Source organism: Talpa occidentalis, unplaced genomic scaffold (genome assembly GCF_014898055.3).
Source record: "Talpa occidentalis isolate TD23 unplaced genomic scaffold, MPIMG_talOcc4v2.1 talOcc4.16, whole genome shotgun sequence".
NCBI lineage: Eukaryota > Metazoa > Chordata > Mammalia > Eulipotyphla > Talpidae > Talpa > Talpa occidentalis.
In genome coordinates this window covers 75,449,449-75,462,256 of record NW_023601653.1, presented here as the reverse complement: position 1 = coordinate 75,462,256, position 12,808 = coordinate 75,449,449, and the positions used below count along the sequence as shown (strand labels likewise).

General features: G+C 39.3%; 1 protein-coding gene and 1 non-coding gene across 7 annotated transcripts in view; one reads left to right on the top strand and one right to left on the bottom strand.

Annotated features, from left to right (window-relative positions):
- LOC119247860 (chromatin remodeling regulator CECR2) overlaps positions 1 to 12,808 on the bottom strand; it is a 129,185-nt gene that overhangs the window by 15,167 nt on the left and 101,210 nt on the right. For 5 of the 6 annotated variants that reach the window (XM_037514622.2, XM_037514620.1, XM_037514621.1 and 2 more), the window contains exon 8: positions 10,039 to 10,122. The exons of the other annotated variant lie outside the window; for it this stretch is intronic. In XM_037514622.2, coding sequence (XP_037370519.1) covers positions 10,039 to 10,122 — 84 coding nt within the window. The remainder of the gene's footprint in view (positions 1 to 10,038; positions 10,123 to 12,808) is intronic. 6 annotated transcript variants of the gene reach the window in all.
- On the top strand, positions 7,886 to 7,987 carry LOC119248525 (small nucleolar RNA U13). Its single transcript, XR_005125955.1, has one exon. It is a non-coding gene; the product is annotated as a small nucleolar RNA U13 (small nucleolar RNA).

Genomic DNA, 12,808 nt, shown 5'->3' with positions numbered 1-12,808 from the left:
TCCACAAATGAATGAAATCATACAGAATTTGCCCCTTTTCCTTATTTCACTTAGTATAATTCTCTGAAGGTCTATCCATGTGGTCAAAATGGCAAGATGTCATGTTGTATTGTACCACATTCATTTATTAGACACTCAATTCACTCATCTGTTATTAGACACTTGGGTTGTTAAGTATCTTGGCTGTTGTGAACAGTGCTACACTGAACACAGGGGTGCTTATCTCTTTTTGAGTTAGTGTTTTCATGTTCTTCAGGTAAATACCTGGAAGTGGGGTAAATGGCTCATATGGCAGTTCTGTTTTTAATTTTTTTGAGACAACTCCCTACTCTTTTCCAAAGTAGCTATGCCAGTTTGAATTTGCACCAACAGGTACAAGGATTTCTTTTTCTCCGTTTTCACCAACACTTATTTCTTGATTTTTTGATAATAGTCATCTTAACTGGTATGGTTTTGATTTGCATTTCCCTAATGATAAACAATATAGAACATCTTTCCAAGTGTCTACTGGCCACGTGTATGTCTCTGGTTAAATGCATATTTAGATTGAGATGCCCATTTTTTAATGAGGCTGTATTTTTGTTGTTTATATATTAGCTTCTTGACTGATATGGTTTGCAAATACCTTCTTTTGGGAGATTATGCTAGACTGGAGATAAGAAATTGAGGCAATTCAGAGAAACATTCTTAGAAAATATTTGATGAAAGAGAAATATTAAAATGTACCCTTCTTTAAACTAAAAATTTACAATTTTAATAATGCACAGGACTCTGAAGCTAATGACTTTTACATTTTACTAATAATAAAATCTGGAGTTTGGTGGGAAGGGCTACCATTTTGTTTTAAGATACAGAAAAGAGACAAAGGTGAATGCACAGAAATTTATGAAAATTACTCAAGACTGGCCAGCATTTCCCCTTGCTTCCCAGCACCAACACATTAGTAGGAGGACCGTAAGTGCTAACTGGGAATGTGATTACCTAAGAAATCTAATTGGGGGCGGGGGGAAGTAAAGGAAAGCAGGACCATCACCATTATAATTCATGAAAATTTTACTGTGAATATTTCCAAATATAATTTTGAGCTATTCTGTAGTCCAAAACACTGAAACTAGGATTAAAATAATTTATTTTCAACTGGTCCAACCACTATGGAAAGCTGTGTGGAGATTCCTCAACCCACTAAAGATAGAGCTTCCATATGATCCAGCAATTCCACTCCTAGGTATTTACCCAAAGGACACAAAAACATCAATTCCAAAGAGCACCTGCACCCCTATGTTTATAGCAGCACAATTTACAATAGCTAAGCTTTGGAAACAACCCAAATGCCCAAAAATAGATGACTGGATCAAGAAGATGTGGTACATATACACAATGGAATATTACTCAGCATTCAAAAAAGACAAACCCATGCAATTTGCAGCAACATGAATGGAGCTGGAAGGGATCATGCTCAGCGAAATAAGCCAGAAAGAAAAAGAAAAATACCGGATGGTCTCACTCATAGGAGGAATCTAGAAAACTTAACCAGGAAAAAGAATAACTATAAGAAAGAAAAAATCAAAATCAACAAACAGCTATGAACCAGAAGCACACTTTGTGGGGGGTGGGGAAAGGAGGGATTGGGTTCAAAATAAGGGGGTTGCAATTGTATGGGGAATATAAAAAATATATATATAAAAATTTATTTTCAATTTGTCCCCTTGACTTTGTGCTGATACAAAAGCTAGAACTGTTTTTTTTAAAAAATATTTTAATTTTTTAAAAGATTTATTTTTATACAAGAACTGGGGTACAGGCCAGAGGCACAAGGTGAGAGGATTCACCAGAGACAGAGCGGGGAGCAGAACAGACAGATTGACTGAAATACACTGCTGAGGGTAGCAGCGGGCAAGACAGGAGAGGTCTGCCATGCCATGTGGCTATCTCCCTGGCTGGCCAGCAATCGGACCTGCACTGTAGAGGCTGCGGACAGCTTCACAACGCTGCCCTCAACCGCTGTGCCATGGGGGAGGCCCAAAAGCTAGAACAGTTTTAAATATTGTTATTGAGGTTAATAACTGTTGCCTGCAGTGGAGAACACTTAAGTTGCAGAGACACAGAAAGATGAATCAGGTGTGCACAAAGGAGAATTCAGTCCACCCTCACAGTAAAGATACCGTCAATTATTCTACTATAGGTGAAACAATTAGGAATGTTTTACTTAACAGATTTTTTTTTTTCAATAGGAAGAACAATCTTCCATTTCATGTAAATTTCCAAAAATGTTTTACTAAGAAAACTAAGTAACTGGCCTTATCATGGGGAGAAAAAAATGAAGATCCCTTTTCAAAAACATTTTTACCACTCAAATTCTATGAGTCTGATATTAAAAGTTTACTACCTACAAACTAAGAATCTGGAATAAGAGATGAAAATGAAAAACAAGCCATTGTAATCACTGCAATATGTAATTCTGTACTCATAAAGGAGTTCTGGTAGCCCAAATAGTATGAAAGTTCCTAAAATCTTTATCCTAAAAGCAGAGCAGGCAGTTTTTGTTAGATGTTTCTGAAATGCGGATGCTACAGGCACTAAACAGAGCCTCCGAAGAATGCATCTCGAGCTATCACCCTCTAACCACTCTCCTCTCCCCTGCCCCACTCCCCAGGTCCTTGCTTATTCCAGCTTTTGGGCAACATCTTTACCCATTTGAGAAGTTATGATGGAATTACAAACCAAAAAAAAAGAAGAAGAAAAAAAAGAAAAGAATAAATAGCCTTCTGCGCTTCTCAGCTGTATAGTGAATTACATTAAGCAGATACTGAGGACATCATCTGACAAAGTGGTGGAAGAGGAGGAGGAGACAGAGGAAAACAAAGCTTTGTCAAATTTCACGCAAGGCAAAATGCATGAGTGCTTTCTACAGTCTGACACAATGAAAAAGTGGGGGGCGGAGGCATATATAGAAATCATAAGTTATATAATGTTGAATATATGTGCATTCTGCCTCACTCTGACAAAGGACAGCAGGTGAAAATACAAAATATTCTTCCTTTAAGCGGTATAAGGGGATATTATACACGACTGTGACTAACAAAAACTAAGGAAATACTAATGTTCTGCATCCTTTGGTAAAGCAAATGCTAATGAAAACACCCACTGCTAAAGGACACAACTTATTACCTGAGGACAGAGGACTGTTTCAGACTTTGGCAAATGGGGTGGAATTAGGTGTTTAAATGCTTTATAGGTCTGATAGAATTGAGGGATTTTAAAGAGAAGCTAATTGGAAACATCACTGTGAAATAAACTAAAGGATACTAAATAGAATCTGTGGTTACAACCAGAGTGCCAGGACTCCCTCTCCATGTCCCCCTCCCTCAAGGCAGGTTATCAGACTCCCTGGCACCCTGGCCAACTTCAGCAGCACACTTGAGACTATATCACTGCAAAGAGCTCCTACAGTAGCAACGTCCAGTTTCCCGACAAAAATAACCAGCGCAGTCCTAATCCCAGGGTTTGGAGAGACAGTCTCCTTTGCCAATCTTTTCCCCAGGAGCAACAATTGCAAGATTTTTTTTTTTTTAATTAATAAATTTTATTTTTATATTCCCCATACAATTGCAATCCCCCCATTCTGACCCCAATCCCTCCCCTCCCACCCCCCACCCCCAAAAAGTGTCTCTGGTTCATAGTTTTTGTTGATTTTGATTTTCACTTTCTTATAGTTATTCATTTTCCTGGTCCCTTATTTAAGTTTTCTAGATTCCTGCTATGAGTGAGACCATACGGTATTTTTCTTTTTCTTTTTGGCTTATTTCACTGAGCATGATCCCTTCCAACGCCATCCATGTTGCTGCAAATTGCATGTGTTTATCTTTTTTGAATGCTGAGTAATATTCCATGGTGTATATGTACCACATCTTCTTGATCCAGTCATCTATTTTTGGGCATTTGGGCTGTTTCCAAAGCTTAGCTATTGTAAATAGCGCTGCTATAAACATAGGGGTGCAGGTGTTCTTTGGAATTGATGTTTCTGTGTTCTTTGGGTAAATACCTAGGAGTGGAATTGCTGGATCCTGTGGAAGCTCTATGTTTAGTAGGTCCAGAAATCTCCACACAGCTCTCCATAGTGGTTGGACCAGTTTGCACTCCCACCAACAGTGCAGAAGAGTTCCTTTTTCTCCACAACCTCGCCAACATTTGTTGTTGCTAGTTTTTTTAATATGTGCCATTCTCACTGGTGTAAGATGGTATCTCATGGTAGTTTTTTTTTTTTTTTTTTTTAATTTTCTAGAGGCATGTCTTATTTATTTATTTATTATTTGTTTGTTTGTTTGGTTTATACAAGCACTGGGTACAGTCAGAAGCGCAGGAGGGTGAGAGAATTCACCAGAGCCAGAGCAGGGAGCAGAGCAGGCAGAAGGACCGAAGTACACTGCTGAGGGGAGCAGCGGGCGGCAGGAGAGGTCTACGCGCCATGTGGGACCCTCCTCCGGTGGCCGGGGAGCAGCCGGGGATCGAACCGGCGCCGCAGAGGCCGCGGGTAGCTTCGCAACCCAGCGCTCAACCGCTGCGCCACCGGGGAGGCCCTATTCTCATGGTAGTTTTGATTTGCATTTCCCTGATTGCAAGTGATGTTGAACATTTTTTCATATGCCTGTTGGCCATTTGCATTTCCTCTTCAGAGAAGTTTCTTTTTAGTTCCTCTGTCCATTTTTTGACTGGATTATTTTCTTTGTTGTTGTTGAGTCTCATCAGCTCTTTGCAGATTTTTGTGATCAGTCCTTTATCATTAGTGTTGGGTGCAAAAATGTTCTCCCAGTTGCTGGGGTTTCTCTTTGTTTTTGTTATTGTCTCTTTTGCTGTGCAGAAGCTCTTTAATTTGATGTAGTCCCAGCTGTTGATCTTTGCCTTCACTATCACTGCTTTGGGTGATGTGTCTGTAAAGATGTCTTTGATATGCAAATCACGTAGTGTTTCGCCTATATTTCCTTCTATGTATTTTATGGTTTCAGGTCTTATGTCTAGTTCTTTAATCCACTTTGAGTTGATTTTTGTATATGGTGTGAGGTAGTGGTCAAGCTTCATTCTTTTGCATGTAGCGACCCAGTTTTCCCAGCACCATTTATTGAACAAACTTTCTTTGCTCCAATGCATAGTCTTTGCTCCTTTGTCAAAGATTAGTTGACCATAAATCTGTGGGTTTATTTCTGGATTTTCTATTCGATTCCATTGGTCTGTATGTCTGTTCTTGTTCCAATACCATGCAGTTTTGATGATTATGGCTTTGTAGTAGAGTTTGAAGTCTGGGAGTGTGATGCCTCCATTCCCTTCTTTTTTTTTCAGGAGAGCTTTGGCTATTCGGGGTTTTTTGTGATTCCATATGAATTTCATCAATAATTGTTCTATTTCTTTGAAGAATGACATTGAAATTTTGATTGGAATAGCATTGAATCTGTATATTGCTTTTGGTAGGATGGCCATTTTAATAATGTTTATTCTCCCAATCCATGAGCAGGGGATGTCTTTCCATTTCTTTGTGTCTTCTTCTATTTCTTTTAACAGTGTTTTATAGTTTTCTTTGTATAGGTCCTTTACCTCTTTTGTTAGATTTATTCCCAAATATTTGATTTTTTTTGTTTCAATAATAAAAGGGATGGTTTTTTTGATTTCTTCTTCTTCAGATTTATTGTTTGTATATAGGAAGGCTACTGACTTTTGCGTGTTGATTTTGTATCCTGCCACTTTACTGAACTGATTGATGAGTTGAATTAGTTTTTCTGTGGAGTTTTTGGGGTTCTCTATGTATATTATCATATCATCTGCAAAGAGTGATAGTTTGACTTCTTCTTTTCCTATTTGGATTCCTTGGATGTCTTTCTCTTGTCTTATTGCTCTGGCTAGGACTTCCAGTATTATATTGAAAAGCAGTGGTGAGAGTGGACATCCTTGTCTTGTTCCAGATCTTAATGGAATTGCTTTCAGCTTTTCACCATTGAGAATGATACTGGCTGTTGACTTGTCATATACGGCCTTTATGATGTTGAGGTACGTTCCTTGTATCCCAAGAATTTCAAGGGCTTTTATCATGAATGGGTGTTGCACTTTGTCGAAAGCTTTCTCAGCATCTATTGATATTATCATATGGTTTTTATATTTCTTTTTGTTGATGTATTGGATAACGTTGATTGATTTTCGGATGTTAAACCATCCTTGTGTCCCTGGAATGAATCCTACTTGGTCGTGGTGAATTACCTTATGGATACACTGTTGGATTCTGATAGCTAAAATTTTATTGAGGATTTTTGCATCAGTGTTCATTAGGGAGATTGGCCTATAGTTTTCTTTTTTTGTGTTGTCCTTGTTCGGTTTTGGTATTAGTGTAATGTTGGCTTCATAGAACGTGTTAGGTATTATACCTTCCTTCTCAATTTTTTGGAAGAGTTTGTGAAGGATAGGTACCAATTCGTCTCTGAATGTTTGGTAGAATTCATTTGTAAATCCATCAGGTCCTGGGCTTTTGTTTTTGGGGAGGTTTTTGATTACCATTTCAATTTCGCTAATTGTAATTGGTCTGTTTAGGTGTTCTATTTCTTCTTTATCTAGCTTTGGGTGATTGTAGAGTTGTAGGAATTTGTCCATCTCCTCTAGATTGTTAAACTTGTTTCCATATAACTGTTCATAGTAGTTATTAATAATTCTTTTGATTTCTGCTGTGTCCGTTGTGATTTCTCCTCTTTCATTTATTATCCTATTTATTTGTGCTTTCTCCCTTTTTGCCCTTGTGAGCCTGGCAAGGGGTTTATCTATTTTATTTGTTTTTTCGAAGAACCAGCTCTTGGTTTCATTGATCTTTTGGATTGTTTTTTTAGTTTCGATTTCATTTATTTCTGCTTTGGTTTTTATTATTTCTTTTCTTCTACTGGTTTTGGGCTTTTTTGTTGTTCTTTTTCTAGATCTTTGAGTTTCGAGATTAGGTTGTTTCTTTGAGTTCTTTCTTGTTTCTTGATGTGAGCATCTATTGCTATATATTTTCCTCTTATTAAATTGCAAGATTTTTTTTAAAAAAGATTTTATTTATTTATACAAGCACTGGGTAAAGTCAGAAGCGCTGGAGGGTGAGAGAATTCACCAGAGGCAGAGCGGGGAGCAGAGCAGGCAGAAGGACCGAAGTCTACTGCTGAGGGGAGCAGGTGGCAGGAGAGGTCTGCACGCCATGTGGGACCCTCGCCCGGTGGCCAGGGATCAAACTGGTGTTGCAGAAGCTGTAGGCAACTTCGCAACCCAGCACTCAACCGCTGCGCCACCGAGGAGGCCCACAATTGAAAGATTTTTTAAAAGACATTAAGATTGGACTTATGCATGACCAAAATAGTCTGGTCAGGAATCCTGCCTGGAAGATTTCAAGGGCCTATAGAATTTCTACTGTTTAAACAAAAAGGCAAAACGGACGCTACAACTAAGGTTTTCTACCATACACTTGATACCATACCATATTCAGAATCTAACACCATGCACGGTTACATACATCTAAAATAAGAGAATTTAAAAGAAAAGGAAATACTATTAAGATTAACCAAAAGACATTTTAGCATTTTAAGTTAAGCTTTTACTTGCACCAAAAAAGAAGGAACCTTTTGGTCTGTATTCAAACTACTATGAAATCTGGAATGTAAATTATGGTATTTGGGACTTGGCCAAAGATTCATGGGGGAGTTAAGTGTCAAGGTAATAAAAATTATGGAGAGGACCCAATGAGGCAAGTTGAGCAAGAAAACCATTTGAGAACTATGGCTGGATACCAACTGCCAAAAGCCATTCCAAAATTAGTGAGTACTTGGGTCAAGAAGAGACTGGGGCAATCGGAAGTCAGTCATGATGGAACTGCCAATCCAGGATCCTTTTCTGGTTTTTAAGGATGATGACTGGGTGTTCATGCATTTTTGTGTTATGTGCCTTCCTCAAACCTTGTTATATCAGCCCAATAACCCTTCTGATCAGGAGGGAAAATTGCCAATCCAGAGGTAATTAAATGTTAGGCAATTTATGTCTTGGCAAGGACACCTCTATGATATGGAAAAAACAAATACATAAAGGGTAAATCTAAAGAATTAATTAAAAATTTCTAACTAGTTTTTTCCTTTTCACACCCCAATGTAGAATACCTGAATGACAAGATCTGTGTAATGTGCCATCATGTTAAAAAAGTAAGTAAGTACTGCAAGGCAGTTAAGAGGGTGCGTACTGCAACAGGCTAGCCAAAGGCATGGACTACAGTAAACCTACTGTCTCCTTACACAGGAGACTTTCTATGACTGTTTAAATATTCAAACATGCTAAAAGGAGAGAAATGGTTTAAAAAACCGGCTGTGAGAACTGGCCAGCATTGAGTATGAACTTTCACTCTGACTGCCTCCTCCTTAGTCCTGGCTTCATCCTTTATTACGTTCTGTTTGTCCTTACCTTCCTTCATTTTATTTTTTTTTTTTTTATGTTATTTATTTATTTGTTTGTTTGTTTGCTTTGTTTATACATGCACTGGGTACAGTCAGAAGCGTGGGAGGGTGAGAGAATTCACCAGAGCCAGAGCGGGGAGCAGAGCAGGCAGAAGGACTGAAGTACACTGCTGAGGGGAGCAGCGGGTGGCAGGAGAGGTCTGCGCACCATGTGGGACCCTCCTCCGGTGGCCGGGGAGCAGCCGGGGATTGAACCGGTGCCGCTGAGGCTGCGGGCAGCTTCGCAACCCAGCGCTCAACCGCTGCGCCACCGGGGAGGCCCCCTTCCTTCATTTTAGAGCCCTCAGGTCTCATTCCTTTCCCACCTTGCCAATTTTTAAATCTTAGTTACTAATAACAGATTTGTCCCTTCCTACAAGAGCGATGCTAAAGTCACTTAACACTGAACTCCCAAAGGGAAAATACCCTAACATAATTGCTCCTGGGTACAGCTTGGAAAACCTAGATGTTACCCCAGACATTCCCTTTTCATTTGACATTCTGCCTCCACTTCCTTCAGAGGACAGAGTAACAGATAACAGATATTCACAACATTGTCCTGTCCCCACTCAAGTTTGTGTCTTAGAAATGTGGGCAGTTTGACTCCATGGTGAGACCTTGCCTCTCAAGCACTGTCTTACTAGAGACTTGGGCACATCCTAAATCTTTCATGCCCACACTATCTCTCCTAAATCTTTCATGCCCACACTATCTCTCCAGTTAAAAAACAAAACAGGAACCTTCTACAAACTTCCCTCAATCCTGCTTCCTCTAACTTTTTCATGATTTGTTTTCTTTCAGTCACTTCTCAGAAAGGACAAAGTCAAGGTCCTAAGAACTCCTCTCTCACTCACTACTCAACCTCTTGCAAAATGATCCCTGTACCTACCACTCTCTAATGAAGTTATTTCCCCTCTCAAAGGTCAACTTCTCCACTCTAGATCAGTATTTCCAATAGCAGGGATTCTACTGCTATTTCTTCCTGGAAATATCATTCACTGATTTCTTACATTAGTTTAACTTCCAAAGTCATTTATCAAGATGATACCAGACAGATGTTCCTAAAACAAAGTTCTAATGACATCATTTCCCTTCCCATTGCCTACTGAAGACATACGCTAATAGTCAGGGGACCTCAAAATCTCATTAATCAAGCATTTTCTTCCGCCTGTATATTACAACATACCTTATATGACAGCCACATCCAAATATACCCAGCTCACTAACTATATATTACATCCTGGCTCTGGCTTTGTTTTTATTACTACTATAGTGGCCTTGCAAACTCTATCCTCACCATCCCCCTTCAAAACTTTAGCCGCATTAAATATGGATGAGTTTATGCCTGGTGTCTGTAATTCTAAAAAAAAAAAAAAAAGTCTTTATAATTCCTTTTCTTTCTAGAAATGTATTGTACATTAGACCGTTCCATAACTGAGCTTTTAAAAATTGAGATTAAAAGTAAAGAAAGAAGTGTGAACAAAAGTACATGAAATAAAGTGGACCCATCCTTTCTGAACACTTCTGGCTCCTCTCTACTCTCACACATACTCACCTCTCGCTTCATGGGTTTGGCGGACAGGTGGTCAGACATACACCTAGGTTGCAACTCTGCCTTTGTGCGCTGAGGATGCTTTCCCTACAGTTAGAAGTGAGGAAAAGAAAGGAAAAAGATAGATTAGGGCGTTCTCAGCTACTGCTGCTGCAGCTGCCAGTAGAAGATTGGCCTTTAAGGCACATAGGTGATGGCCTTATCTGCAATGAGGGACAATGGTATCCTTAGGACAGTCAGTGAAAATGACTATTCATCTCCGTAAGATACCAAGCCAGTTTAAGAAAAAAAAAATCAGAGCCATAAAAATTTATAGATACTAAATATCTCTTTATCAATCTTTAACACTGGCAAGAAACTCCCTTAACTATTTAAACAAAAGGTTTTGTTTCAAATTATTAAGGGAAAGCCATGTTTTATCACAGTTAGCTAAAGAAAATGGCTCTGAAAGAGGGCACTGTGAGCAGGTGGAGGTGGACCTCCCCTTTACAGGCAGCTCAGTGGCAGTAGAGAGAATGAGAGAAGCTGCTTAGGCTGGACAGCAAGTAAGGATGAGTGGGGGAAAAGACTAAGGGATTAGGAATCAGAGGGCCTGAGAAGACTCACTGAGAAAATGAAGAGGCTTGAAAGTGACTGCTGAAGAAATCTGAAAGGCGTTTGAGAGCTATGTGAAATTAGGGAATTATTTTGCAGGCCAACCCAAGTTTTGAAATTGTTGTGGAATGAGTTCCATAGCTTCACTGTCACCTAGTGTTTAAAGGTGGTAAGCAAGGGCACTGTAGTTAAAATGAGTAATTTCTGTGGCTTCAGTATAGGCATTATTCAGATTTGGTGTTAGTACCACTTAATGGAAAAATCTTGAGCCTTGAATCAACATGATAACAAAGAATAAGACTTAATGACAGTAAGGAGTGATTTATACAACTCACACTGCTGAACACTAGTGATGGATTGAGTAAGATGGAAACGTGAGAGAGTTTTCCTGTTAGAAGTCTCAGTGCACATGCAATCTCAACTATCAAAGGGTGTGCAGACGGTCTTTTCCCTAAATATGCCTGCACACAGCTCCTTTATACACTCATGAACCCAAAAGGAACAGGTCTTCAACTTTAAATAAATGAAAACACTGTGGAACTTTTTTTCAAAGAGACTGTGCCAGTTTACTTACCATGCTAGCCGCAACAGAAGCCAATACCAGTTTGACTTCAACTTTGCCAAATCAGAAAAAAGTTATCAAAGAGGAGGGTGGCATTCCTGATACAGAAGATCAGTGTTTCCCTTCATACTTCACTATCTTATTTTGTGTATATTATTTATATATCCTTAGTCAATTTATTTGTTAAAGACCTAGAGTTTATAAGCTGTCTAAATATTACCACCTGTAACATTACATTAGCAGTAAACTTTCACCATTCTACATTCCCTTTTATCCAAATCTTAACACTGATAACCTTTTATGTGATCCAAACAGTTGTTATCTTCTGATTCTTTTACTGTTTCAAGGGTTAGCCGCCTATCACATCTCCACAGGCTTAGCACATCTGCTCTACTTCTCTGGACTTATATTTATTTTGTTAAGAAATGTGGATTCAGTTTTCTTTGAAGCTATTGCTTCAATGATCCATCACCATAAACAATGGTGCATACTGACTGCTAAGTAATAAGCTAGGTACACAGAAATGAATTCTTTTAATTTCCAGAAAAATTGTAAAGTTATGGCACTTGGTTTTAACAAGAAAATAGAAACTTAGAGATAGCTAGAAAAGGGAAGCTCTATAATTCAAAATTGAAAGAAAAGATCAAAAGCTTATGACTCTTTATACTACATTAACCCTTTGTCCATCCACTGTCCAAGTTTGTTGGCGCTGTCTTTTACAAATTGGTTTAAAATGTAATGGTGTCTACTTGTATCTCATTATGTCCTACTGATATATGTTTTAATGGTCACATTTGAATCATAGGCATTTTTTTCATTAGAACAAAACTCTTGACTAATACAATTAGGATAGGTAGGCAGTATTAGGGTAACACAGTAAAAAAAAGCAAGGAATTTGAAAGATGTATACATTTCAAGCAATTATTTTAACTTAATGTATAAATGTATGTCCACTCACCAACCATATGACCCTTCCACACAAATTGTCCTCTTAAAACTTCATCTGTTTGTTCAGTTTATTTTTGGGGGATGGGGACTTGAGTACAGTGTGCTATATTGATGGTACATGGCAGGGTTACCTAAGCAACCCCCCTTATCCAGGGGGTCTGGGATGCACCTGCGACAGATGGGTGGGGAAGGGATCCCAGCAGCTGAGGGGCGCCTCTCTTCCTCTGTGCTCATCCTCAGGCTGGTGTCCACCACCCTGATGCTGTGGCCAAATTCACAGAGCAAGAGATGAACTTGAACAACTGATCACTGAGGGAATACCAGTTCCAGCATCAACCCCTGCTTCACTTTCTTGATGTTACTACATCAATATTTGGTGGCTTTATCCAGGTGGCAGGTAAGATCTACAACCAACACATTGGGGTGGGGATGCAGAAGGCACGCTTGTGAGATCCAGTTCAGTTTGGGGAGGACCTTACCCCAAGCCCATGCAGTCCGCCGGTCACCACCACAGCTTCCCAGAGGGGCTGTAGACAGTCTTCTGGGTGACAGTGATGGCATGGACCGTGGTCATGAGTGCATCCATGATGCCAAAGTTGTCATGGATAACCTTGGTTAGGGTGACCAAGCAGTCAGTGTTGCAGAAGGTATTGCTGACAATCTTGAAGG